This window comes from Sorghum bicolor, chromosome 1 (assembly GCF_000003195.3).
Source record: "Sorghum bicolor cultivar BTx623 chromosome 1, Sorghum_bicolor_NCBIv3, whole genome shotgun sequence".
Taxonomy (NCBI): Eukaryota; Viridiplantae; Streptophyta; class Magnoliopsida; order Poales; family Poaceae; genus Sorghum; species Sorghum bicolor.
Genome location: NC_012870.2, coordinates 59459719 through 59472532, shown reverse-complemented (window position 1 = coordinate 59472532; position 12814 = coordinate 59459719). Strand labels below are relative to the sequence as shown.

The following is a 12814-nucleotide window of genomic DNA, read 5'->3' as shown; positions in this document are numbered from 1 at the left end:
TTAGGAGATAAAAAATGTTGATATTATTTTTTATAAATTTAGTCAAACTTAAAAAAAAGAATCCATAAAAGCAAGATGTACAATTATTTTGAGACGAATGAAATAGTATATAGCTCTAGCCCACATGCAGGTATGAATCAACATCATATCAGCTACTGCTTCCTATAAAAAAATATCATCCTAGGTTCAAACTTAATTATTTTTTAAAAAATAACTATGTATCTCCAAATAGATTTATTATAAAAATATATTTCATTATTTGTCTAATGATACTTATTACCCGACAGAAATAACATTAAGTACCTTTTGCATATATTTTGTGAAACCAGACATTGATTGAATGAATCCTACAAACACAAGAATGAACTTTTATTCGGGGCAGAAGGAGTATATCTCGTGTGGACTCTACATTCTGTATATAACTTAACCATATGTGCAGCTCTTCTACCCCTCGCGAAAAAATGGTAAAACTCTTTTACAACTTGCATTTTGGAGCTAGATCAAATGGTTCAAATCACTTGAGTATTCACTCACTTTAATTGAAAAGAGTACTTAATATTAAAAATGTGATGTAGACATGTAGTTAAACGATGGTGTACTTACTATATGTTGTATACATGGAGTATTTTTCTGACCTTATTTAGTGGCGAAACCAGCGAGTTTGATTAAGCGAGGTGAACAAATATAACTGTATTTTTAGTGTGATAAAATATACATAATTATATATTTGAATTTTTTTTTAAAAAAACATTACACTATTTCTTACCAAAATCATCGTATTTGAATAAAAAATAGATGAAATTAATATTTCTTATACTATAAATATTAATATTTATATAGGTATTTAAAGAAATGAGTGGGCTTGGAGGGGGGGGGGGCACTGCCCCTGCTACCAAAATCCCTGCACACTAAAAGGTATCCAACATGCAACATGCTAGCGCACCGTCATGAAAATTGAAGAACATGTTTCTCCATGAAGCTGCTAGGACCAGGAGAAACACAGGAGTACGAAAACGACACCACCATCCCTTTCCGTTCCAGAGAAGAAGAGAAAATTGATGAATGGCCAGTGGCCACCAAAAGGAGATTGCACGCTGCATGGCACCTGCGCTGTGGGGACCGGGAGACGGAACTTCATCAAATAAACAGACATCATGCACTTAGAACAAGCTGTTTTTTTTTAAAAAAAGGATCGTGATAACATCTTATTTTGATCACAAAGGTTTCTTGTTAAATAAATTTCCCTAATCTATGTGCACGAAGTTAATTTGATTTCTCCTCTTCTTATTATTGATCCATTTCTATAATCGCGAAAGTCAAAATAAATCCACCATTCCTTAGAAAAAGGATGCACTAGCAACAGCCGCCAAGCCTCTACATTTTCGTTTACCAAACAGAATGGTAATATCCCACTATTCATTAGTTTTAAACAAAAGGGAGCCTGCGCTGTAATTTTGTAGGGCTGCTGTTTGTTCTCTTAGACCAATGTTTATTTTTTGTCAAATCTAATGTGTTAAACATATTGTTAAGCTTATACTTTTTTTAAAAAAACGTTTGGAGTTGTGTCAAACCTGTTCACCTACGTGGTTAGGTTGGACGTAGCCCATAGAAACATCGGGCATGTTTAGTTGGTGGTTTCATGAAATTACTTAAGCTAGACGTCCATGTGTGAGGATTTGTCCCGGATATATGACACGTGTCTATATGTGCAAGTATCTAACTCGCTGAGAGGTTAGATGTTAGCTCTCGATAAAGGGAGACTTGAGGAAGGAGAAAGGAACGGAGAGCAGGGGAAGACAAAGATATAATCTAGAACTATGATTGTTTAATCGGTTCAAATTTTACAATTGCTTATCTCCTTTCAGAGCTGTTCTCCACTTATACACAAACTACAAGGCTAAGTCCATTCGGAGCTTGAGATGCGGATGTTTGTTGTTCTGGGCGACAGCTCCTGCGAGGCCCATTGCCCAATACCTGAACACCAAGTGCTTTTCATCAGTCGTATGGAATCTTTTGATGTATATATATAGACTCATATAGCGAAAACAACAACTAATTATATAGTTTATCTATAATTTACGAGACAAATCTTTTAAATCTAGTTAGTACATGATTAGACAATAATTATCAAATACAAACAAAATGCTACAGTATCTAAAATTAAAAAATTTTACAAACTAAACAAGGCATCAATGTCTCTAGAAGTAGTAACATTGTAGTCTTTTTCTAAATTTATACAATAGCTTTTAACTATTCTTCTTAAGCTAAGAGTGTTGATGCTATCTTGAATTCACATGGCGCGTCCATACTCCATACCCATTCGTTTAGTTTTCCATGAAACGCAAAATACAAAATACCAAATACTTTAAAACTAATTTTTTTATGAGTATGTTTAGTTTCATCCAAAATATCAAACTTTTGGGGTCCAAAATACATGAAGCAGCTTTTTTGGGTTTTGTAGGCTCGTGAGGCCAAAATCTAAAATGGCAACCATTTTTATCAAAAAATTTGGATGATGTTTACGGTGGACCGAATCCCCTTTTTTTCCAAATAGGGAACTAAACCGGCCCTCAAATTTTCACCTCCGCAGCACCATCTTCTTTTTTTTTTTTTTTTTTTTTTTTGCGATCACCGCAGCACCATCTGTTGCACACTCCACGCTAGTACTAGGAAGTAGGAAGTGGTTAGCCTTGTCTTCTGTTTGAATCTGATGCATCGCAGCGGTGCAGTAGGTAACTAAGGGTATGTCGGTAGTACAATTTAGCTTCACTAGTAAAATATTATTTTTTTTGGCTTTGATTTCATAAAGTAGCTTCACCGAGGTGAAGCTAACTTATTTTCATAAACATTTGTTTTTCAGGAAAGATGCCATAGAAGAAAAAAAAACTTGGAAAAGCTAATATTTTTAGCTTTATCCAGTTTCACATAGAGAGATGTTCATGTAGAAGGAGCTGAAAACAGTTTATTAGGGATAAACTATTTCATCCAAACTCGTTTGGTAGGAGAAGCTGAAAAGTGAAAACAACCATGTAAGGTCAGTCTCAATGCATAGTTTTATAGCACAGTTATCAAGACTGTAAACTAGATAACTGAGCCATATAAGTTTTATGAATGATGAAACTCCTCTCTCATCTAATGAAACTTCTTTATCTAATATATATGACACTCTCATAAACGTATATTGAGACTAGCCTAAAATCGAGCAGAAGCTGTACAAAATAGCAACACGCATGTCCCCGTGTGGACATCCAGATTACACATTCAGCACGCTTCAATCTCTAGACACGTGCCTCAAGTCTCACCTCACAGGACAGAGACGCCCAGAACAAGCGTTCCAACTTCCAAACGCCCCGGGGCCCAACGGACCCGCTGCCAGGCAGGCACGCACGCGCGCCCCACGTGAGGCGCGAGATCCATGCAACGAGTTCGTGTCACACCACACCACGCCACGCCACGCCAAAGCCCGCACCGCGGACGGGCCTCACCCGGACCCACACCGCAGAGACTGAAGCTGGCACGCACAAACTGTGGGGAGCTGGGAGCTCGTCCTCTCCGCCTCCGCCGGCCCACTCACCACTCTCCCTCGTCTCCACTTCCAGGTCCCCCAGAGAACGCGCCGGCGAGCGGCGATAGGAATAGGACCCCAGGTCTGATTTCTTGGGAATCGCGGATAGGGTCCCCGGGGGCGGCGTGGAACGGCTGGGCGTGCCCCCTCGGATCGCCGGAGATGCTGCCCTACGCGACGGCGGGGGAGGCGGAGGCGGCGCTGGGCCGGGCCATGACGCCCGCCGAGGCGCTGTGGTTCCGCTACACCGCGGGGGTGTCCGACTACCACCTCTACTGCTGCAACATCCTCTTCCTCTTCGTCGTCTTCACGGTGGCCCCGCTCCCCGTCGCGCTCCTCGAGCTCCGGGCCCCCGCCGCGGTCTCACCGTACAAGCTGCAGCCGCGGGTGCGCCTCTCCAGGGCCGAGTTCGTCCGCTGCTACAAGGACGTCCTCCGCATCTTCTTCCTCGTCATCGGCCCGCTCCAGCTCGTCTCCTTCCCCATGGTCAAGGTCGGTCGGTTCCCTTCCCGTCCTTCTTTGCTCGGTGATTCCGCGCAATGCGCCTGGTTAGTTCATGAGATTACGGCCTAGGGGGCGGATTCAGTACAAGAGATCGCGTTTCGATGCTGTTCTTGTGCCCCCCTTGATCGATCTCTTCTTAGATACAATAAACAATTCCAATTACGTTTCTCTGCATGTTTTCCTATCCTCTCTGATCTGGGTTCTGCTCCAAGAACCCTCTCCTTCCTAGATGCGTCCTATCTTGAAGAAGATTCCCCTGAGTTCGCCTACTCTTGGAAAGCAGAAGAAATTTCCTTCCATGCACCCTGCATTTCTTTCATCGTGCTAAAATTGTATTCTCATACACAAAAGGGTTATATTGATTTTATTCTTTTATCCAATCAGTTGGTGGGAATCCACACGAGGTTGCCTTTGCCGTCCCTGGGGGAGATTGCTGCACAGCTGCTGGTGTACTTCCTTGTTGAGGACTACCTCAATTACTGGATCCACAGGCTTCTCCACGGGGAGTGGGGGTACCAGAAGATCCACCGCGTCCACCATGAGTTCACCGCGCCAATCGGATTCGCAGCTCCATATGCACACTGGGCTGAGGTGCTCATACTCGGCATCCCCTCCTTCGTCGGGCCGGCCATTGCTCCAGGCCACATGATCACATTCTGGCTCTGGATTATACTCCGTCAGGTGGAGGCTATCGAGACACATAGTGGGTAAGGACTTTCTGTTGTATGTTTCCCATCTATGGAACCGTAAACGCACAACAATTGAATTGATTTAACAAGCTGTAATTATTGTAATTATTGTGCAACATTGTATTGCTTTTGTGTGGGTTACTCTTTGTTGCTAGTGATGGATGTATGTAGTTTGTGGGTGGAGTTCCTGGGTTACTGTGGTGTGCACATCACTGACAATGACCTGAATGAATGGAGTTTCTCATTGCCAGGAGTTTTTCATTGATTGGAAGCTGAATTGAACTGATGTTGATGTCTGCATAACTGATAGAATTGTCTCAGAGTTCTTAGCCAGCTGTTTACAGTTGAAGGATTTTTAGTCGATACTTCTTTGGGGTATTCCCTGGTAATGAAGAAAGTATACAGCATGGATTAGCATTGGCTACTGCTCAGATTTTTTGGCTAACTATGCCTAAGCTTAGGTGATTATTTTTCTTACCAGAAAAGAGTGGTAAGACTAGGTTAGCCAACATAGTCAAGAATCTGCCTAAATTGTGGATGCTAAGAAGTTAGGCAGCCTAAATTGTGGAGGAATAAAACACTGCCTACTAACTGTGGATGCCTAAGGTTAGACATGGCAGATTTGAACTAAACTTTTGTTACTTGCAGTTTTGCTCACTAACAAATTGTATACAACCTATCAATCCGTACATGCATGTTTTAAATGATTCTACTACAAAGCTTTGCAAAATCTAAGTAACAACGTTTATGCGCGCTATGAAATATGAATGGAATTAACTCCTGAAGGAAGAGAAAAGTGTAATATGCTTACGTACAGCTTGAAAATTTTAGGATTTACTGATTGAATACTTTGCCGCAGTTGCACTTGTATTACTCAATGTCTAAGTGGGTCATGTTGGAGCAATTATCCTTCTTGATTTATATTGGAGCAATTATCCTTCTTGATTTATATCTGAGTGGATAGGAAGTTATTTGTTTGTTATCTTAGATGTTTCTACTCAGAGTCAATATTGTCTCAAGTCTCAACTTATGCTTAGTTGGAGTACTATGACCTTGCAACACACAGTATTCATGTTTTTCTTTTTGATAAAAAGTTCACACTAGTTACTCTTCACATTTTCATGTTGTATTGGTACATTTCTTGTCCCTATTTTTAGGTGGAGATGATAAAAAAAAATCCTAGTTTCACTATATATGATTGAAGTTAACTACCATGTCACCAGAATGACCTGTTGTCCCATTGGCTTGTGCTATGATAGGGCCGAGATCTCCCGATACCATACATCTCACATTGGTCTTTTTTGTTTGCCCAACCTTTCTATATGATTGAAATTAACTACCATGTCACCAGAACTACTCATTGGGGGACTGAAATTCTACTGATATCATGCATATCACATTGGTTCTTTTTGTTTGCCCAACCTTTTGATACAATCCAGTTATACTTTGTTTAATATTATACATTTCACCATCCCGTCTAGGACTTACCTTTGTTTGTCCTGTTTTGTGCTAGGTACTGCTTGTTATATTTCACTGTGATCAATGAAACTGTCCATGATAGCTACTTGTTTTTGTGCAGCTTCTATAAGGGAAAAAAACCATAACTTGTTTTGTCAATTTGCAGCTTTGATTTCCCATTCACCCCGACAAAGTATATTCCATTCTATGGAGGAGCAGAATACCATGACTATCATCATTATGTAGGAGGCCAGAGCCAAAGCAATTTTGCTTCTGTTTTCACTTACTGTGATTACTTATATGGGACTGATAGAGTAAGTTTCTCCTTCACCCAGTTTGAAAGGTGGTATTAAGAAGTGTTGGAATATGAGGTTTCTAATCTTGAGTTCTTTGTTCTTTCAGGGTTACAGATTCCACAAAGCATACCTAGCAAAGGTATTTTTCTACTGTTGACTGTGTTTTCAAACATTTTTTCCATTCTAGCTTACAAACAAGGTTGTTCCCAGATGTTCTCAATATTAGTTATTGAGTTGATCAAGTAGCTGATTTTGTTTTTTATTGTCCTCCCCTCGATGTAGCTGAAGGATCTGGGGCAAAATGATGGCGAGAAAGGAGATGGCAGTGGACTCAGCTATGTGAAATTGGATTAGATTGCAAGATACAGTGCATCTTGAGTGTTTCTATGACCATCCACTTCACTGTGGCATTTTGAAATGGGAGATATACCGAGCTGGGCTGCATCTTGAGTGCTTTCAGCTGTTCTGCCTTCTTTTTCCTAGTGTTTGTGAAATTCCATGGAACTTGTACGCTGACGAATAACAACACAACTCTCAGAGTAGCCGTTCATCGGGTTTGCTCCATGCTTTGATTAAATTGGATCAATTGCTGTATAGTTTGTAGTGTGCCATTCTATTGTTTCAAGTTTTTAACTAGGTATTCAACTTTTCTGAAATTTGAAATTTATAATTACACTGGTGCTCCGGGATATGTTCTACAACTCTCCCGTTGTTGGCCCGATTGTGTTTAGGCCACTCTCCCATGTTGCCTGATTGTTGTTTCCGCAACTCTAGCATTGTTGTTTAGGCACAGTGAAACACAGACAGACTCCCTTGCTTGACAATAATTTGCATGATTGTTGTTTAGGCGACACTTAATTTTGTCATTGTTTGACAAAAAAAACTATAAATTATCTCTTATATATTGCTCTTTTAATTATACTATGTGTCCATAAAAATATCTATTTTTTAAGAATCAAAACAAAATTCAATTTTTAGTTTGTTTTTGTAACAATGCAAACCATCAATGCAAGAATATTGTCACCATACTATAACTGGATTGAAATTATCAATATTTCATTGAAATCAAACCTTTGTTCACTATTCAACGTGTCTACACTAATATTTAGATGCTTTTCCTCAGAACCAGTTTTAACTCCTCTATTAAGTTATCTATATCTATAATAGTTTCTTGAATAATCATCCACTAATTTCAAAAGTAAATTAACAAACCAACTCAGCAAGATATATGAAATGATAATGCGATATTAACTCAAAGAAACAATAAATTCGCAACCGACATCAGTTAGATATAATATGATAAGAAAACATTAACATGACGCAATAAACATCTAGAGTGGCAGAAAGATAAAAATTTATTGGGGTCATACAGGTGCCTTCATTTGCATCAGTAGATGTACTCAAATTGACTTGATCTGATGTCTATCCATTGGAGTTGTTGTCTTTCGAATATGCTTAATCTGATGCTTATTCATTGGAGTTGGAGTTACAGATAGTTTAAAATTGTTGCAATCAAGCACCTAAAATTAAGGATAGAGATGGTGTTCCAAATAGATACCCGCGGTTCTTTTGTAGTATAACTTAATAAACTAAATAGACAATTCTTCTATTTAAATCGTTAAATTAGACCAAAGAAGAACCACGGGTATCCATTTAGAGCACCATCCTCATCCTTACCTACAATATAGCAACCCCCATAATTTGCAAAGGGAGCTCCAGCACATCGAAAGGCAAAGTGACAAAAATCTGTTCTCCCCGGGCGCAACCAACAGCACATGTTCTGATGTTCCAATTCGAATAATATTAAAAACTCACGGGATGAATTTGAGTTTATAAGGACAAATATCCCCGTCTTTAAACATTACCATCAACAGAACATAGGAGTCAAGTAGCAAATCCAGAATTACAAATACTGCTAGCGAGTTATTATGAATCTGAAATATCTAGAATCCATTGCAGTTTAGAAAATACATAAAGCAAACAAAAGTAAATGTTGTTGACACACTGGGCTGAAAAGAACAGTCATTTGAACACCCCTCCGCGTCCTTCAGAAACGGCGAGGGGGGAACCGGTCCATGAGACTCACAGAGGGGCACTCATAAGCCATGTGGCCACGGCCCCCGCAGTTGTGACAGATCATGAAGGCACCAGCCATGCAGTCACGACTCATATGGCCAATCTGGTTGCAGGCCCGGCAGATCACGTCACTGAAGCCACCACGGAAGGGAACGCCAACACCACGGAAGGGAGCGCCAACACCACGGAAGGGAGGAGGCCCACCCCTCTCACCCAATTTATCAGACTTGGGGCACTCACGGGCTAGATGGCCAGCAACATTGCACAGGTTGCAAACAGGATCATTGGTGCAGTTACGGGCAATATGGCCGCTCTGCCGGCAATTGTTGCAGGCCTTCTCATTGGTGCATTCCTCACGAAAGTGCCCTGGTTTGTAGCAGTTGCTGCAAAGGATCACTTCTCCTGGCGGCACTGGTGGAGCAGTGCAGTCTCTTGCAATGTGGCCAGACTTGCCACAGTTACGGCATATCCCTTCATTTGGGCAGCTGTTAGCCATGTGGCCAGGCTCCTTGCAGTTCCAGCAAATACCTTTGGAAGAACATTCAGCTGCGATGTGCCTGCAACATTAAAACGAATTTAAGTATGAAAAAACGATATCAGCTCAAGAGATACACAGCCATAGTGCAGCCTTCCTAATCACATGGAACTATGACGCCTTACATTTAAGCTTCAAGGCCTTTGTAATTATTAATCAACAGAAATATCATAAAAATCAAATCCTTAATCAGGTCCCATGCAATAAAGCATTGCTTGCATATATGGATTAAACTTCACTAAACAAATGATGCTACAAGTGACATTCAGGATGACATGAACATCAAAACCATAACCATAACATAAGCTAGAACATGGAGTTGTGCTCCTAGGGAGACATGAACCCCATGTCCACACTACTGAGGATGCATAAACTGCCCAATAATGGTTAAACATAGCTTCACCACAAATCATGAAAAAATTCAAAAGAGCATCAATTGAGATAGTTTTGATATAGCATGGGCAGGGGGTTATAATTCTACATAAGGTATCGCTGGAATGGTTGTGCCACAATGATTAAAAGTATGGTAGGCATTCAAAGCAAAGTGCACTTGAATGAATGATTAAAATATTAAATAAAACTAATAACATATAAGAGCATGAATCTGTGCAAGCAGAATAACACAAAGTTATTACCCAGGAAGCCCGCAGGTATGGCAGACAGCCACGCTAGGACAGTCTCTAGCAAAATGCCCAGGACGCTTACAATTGTTGCACAAATCATTACGAAACCTGCAAAATGGAAAGGGAAATAACTAAAGGATACATAACCTTCCAAATGTCTGAATAATAATATATTACAGTTCTATTCGCATAAATTGTTTAGTAGTTTCACCATTCTTGTCATGACCCATGTCTAGTTACAATCCCACACAGAGGCTTTCTCCTAAAACCATGCCACAACATGAATTCATCCAAAAAAAAATTCAATCCCAAATCACTTTACCATACTATATTAGTACATTGTTTTACTAGACTTTCAGATAAATTAGTGCTATCATTAACCAATATCAAGTGCCCTTATTTATGCAGCATACATGCACAAGTGATTACAATGGGATAAACATAGGAAAAAAATACATCTAAATCAAATAAACAATTATGGTTATTCTACCACCCACGAACTTAAACCTTGTGTACGACCCCATTCACATAGCATTTAGCCAAATATATACATGATAACGAGAGGAAGCAGTGATGTTTGGAAGAACAATGCCAAACACTCGTCCTGTTTGACTTAGATTAGCTCAAACCTGCTTGGACCATGGCGGCTGTCCCTCCGATATGGTGCGTCACGGTATGAGGTGCGTTCGGTACGCATCCTGCGATCCTTCGGCGGGGGGCTGCGGCTGCTCATCACCAAATCTTCCCTCTAAACTCCAAGTTCCAACCAAACTGCAACACCACGCTACAAAATCACCACCTTCGATACTCCAACAAACACCACAAACCTCTAGTCTTCTTTCTGTCCACAGCAAAAGACCAAAACCAGACTAAAATTGAATCCTATGTGGCTATGTCCCACCCACCAACCTTCACTATGAGCATGCTCAAGTTCCCACGGCAGGTCACAAGGATGGACCCTGTAAGGCCTCGTTCGGAAGCCTATGGAACGACATGGTTCGGGGGCAGATCCAAATCATGCGGGGAGCGAAACCCATGCCTGGGAGGAAACTGTGTCTTGGCTAAAAGAGCATTTGGCAACGACGTGGGTTGGATTTGTTCTAGTCCAAGTCCAATCCACTCCTCCCTTCCACATCTTCCCTCTCCCTCTCCTCCCTCTGTGCTAGGGTTTTACAAATGGATTATGTCCTACCAGGCAAAGGAGGCGATTGAGTGATGGGAGAGGGATCATCCAATCCCCCTCTGGATTGATTCACCTGTGGATTTTATTGCCCCCAAAACGAAACCTAAAGGGGCATAGTACACCATGATAATTTTTGCAAAAAGTTCGAAGTTAGCAGGCATCGAATAGACAAATAGATTTAAGTTAGGGTTTGGTTGCTCCGTTTCACACAGCAGCAGGAAGGGAAGAGAAGGCTAGGAATACCTGATGCGTGCTCGTCGCCGGCGAAGAGACTAACGAAGACGAAGGCCTCGGGACCTGGCGTAGGTCGTCGGCGTCGGCGTCGGTAGCCCCAGCCGTCGCAGAGAGAGAGAGAGAGAGAGAGAGAGCAGGAGGGGGACGGGGTGAAGGGTGAACGGATGTGGGACGGGCATGCGGCGGAAGGCGGTGGCCCAGTCCGGGGGTTCGGGCTCGGCCCAGGGGGAGCGCACCCGCAGGGGACTTGTCCTGGGCCGATTTTCGCGGGTTTTTTTTTTGCAGTTTTCCTTTTCTTATTTTTATTTCTTTTTTCTTTTTTCTCTTACAAAATCTTATTTCTTTTAAATGTTTTCCCTTTTTGACATGATATATTTTTAATTTTCCATTCTTCTTGATTTTGTGTTTATTACCATCGTAGCACACTGCCAAATGTGATAATGGCTACTTGGCTAGTGATACATTGGTTTAAATAAAAGAAACAAAAATGGTATTTATTGGTGCATTGTAAATAAGCAAATGGAACAATTTTTTTACATTTATTAAGGTGGGAAATTTTATCAAAACTATAAACCCTTTTCAATTGATGATAGAACAATTTATGATATTACACTTTTCTACATAACTAGAAATAATTCTTTTCTTGATAATTTCCAAGTGAACGAGAAATATTTTTGTGCTAAATATGGAATGATGGTTCCCATGAAACAATATGAGAATATTGTCATGGCAATTACCACATATATACTAGAATATTTGAGTGCTTTGAATTTTGTTACCGTTGATATGTCAAGCAGTGTATTAAGGAGTAGATTTAAAAAACTAAAATCTCAAAAACATATATTTGGTTTTTAATGAGCTCAACATCCTTGATGTCACTGAATGCTACTAAGCTGAAAGACCATTGACTAAATTTGCAGAAACTCTATCTAGATGGTTCATTTGTTGTTGAGTAAATTTTGTCGAACTTTATGAGTTGAGTGTTATATATTTTACTTTGCTAGAAAAATAAATACATGCTATATACATTTTTTTTAGTTTGTCAAAGAAGAGGATTGCTATTCTAGTATTTCTATATTGCTCATCGATTTGTATCTTATTTTCTATGCCTATGGTTGTGGCTTGCTGAAAGAACCTTTTTTCACAATTGAAGTTGTTATAAATAACCATTTGAAGTATTTAATGCCTAGAGAAGAAATTGTGTGATGAGATTTATTTTGGTCCGTCAACAACAATGACATTTTATCTGCGTCTAGAAATATTAGAAGATTTTTTTGAGGTAATGTGTATAAATTGTTTGATTATTATTTTGATGTTTGTATTAACGTTGCTTTTCGTTCAAAATTGGTTCTACATCTGTCTGCCTTGGTGCACACCGACAGAATTGCAGCTGGAGATGCCCCTGCCATATCGGACACGGAAGTTAACGGTGTTGCACCCAAAATCAAGTCGGAGAGCACCACCTCTCTCTCACACACACACAAAAAGAGAAGAAAATAATATAATGTTTGACGACTAATTGACCACTGAATTTATAGATACCCAACCTTAGACAAAGGGCTCTTGAGGCCACATGTTTGCCTATGTCTATGATAAATCTATTCAATGGTGAATGGTAATCTAATCTAAAGGGAAAAATTACTGTGCAATT

General features: G+C 40.3%; 2 protein-coding genes across 2 annotated transcripts; one reads left to right on the top strand and one right to left on the bottom strand.

Moving 5' to 3' along the window:
• LOC8062847 (methylsterol monooxygenase 1-1) lies at positions 3491 to 7242 on the top strand. The gene is made up of 5 exons (XM_002467514.2): positions 3491 to 4057; positions 4454 to 4776; positions 6383 to 6530; positions 6619 to 6651; positions 6795 to 7242. Exons 1-5 carry the CDS (start codon positions 3728 to 3730, stop codon positions 6864 to 6866), a joined length of 906 nt encoding a protein of 301 aa, XP_002467559.1. The 5' UTR covers positions 3491 to 3727; the 3' UTR covers positions 6867 to 7242.
• LOC8058786 (zinc finger protein GIS2) lies at positions 8294 to 11330 on the bottom strand. The gene is made up of 4 exons (XM_002464952.2): positions 11173 to 11330; positions 10376 to 10517; positions 9759 to 9854; positions 8294 to 9145 (listed from the first exon to the last, which is right to left on the bottom strand). Exons 2-4 carry the CDS (start codon positions 10477 to 10479, stop codon positions 8560 to 8562), a joined length of 786 nt encoding a protein of 261 aa, XP_002464997.1. The 5' UTR covers positions 10480 to 10517; positions 11173 to 11330; the 3' UTR covers positions 8294 to 8559.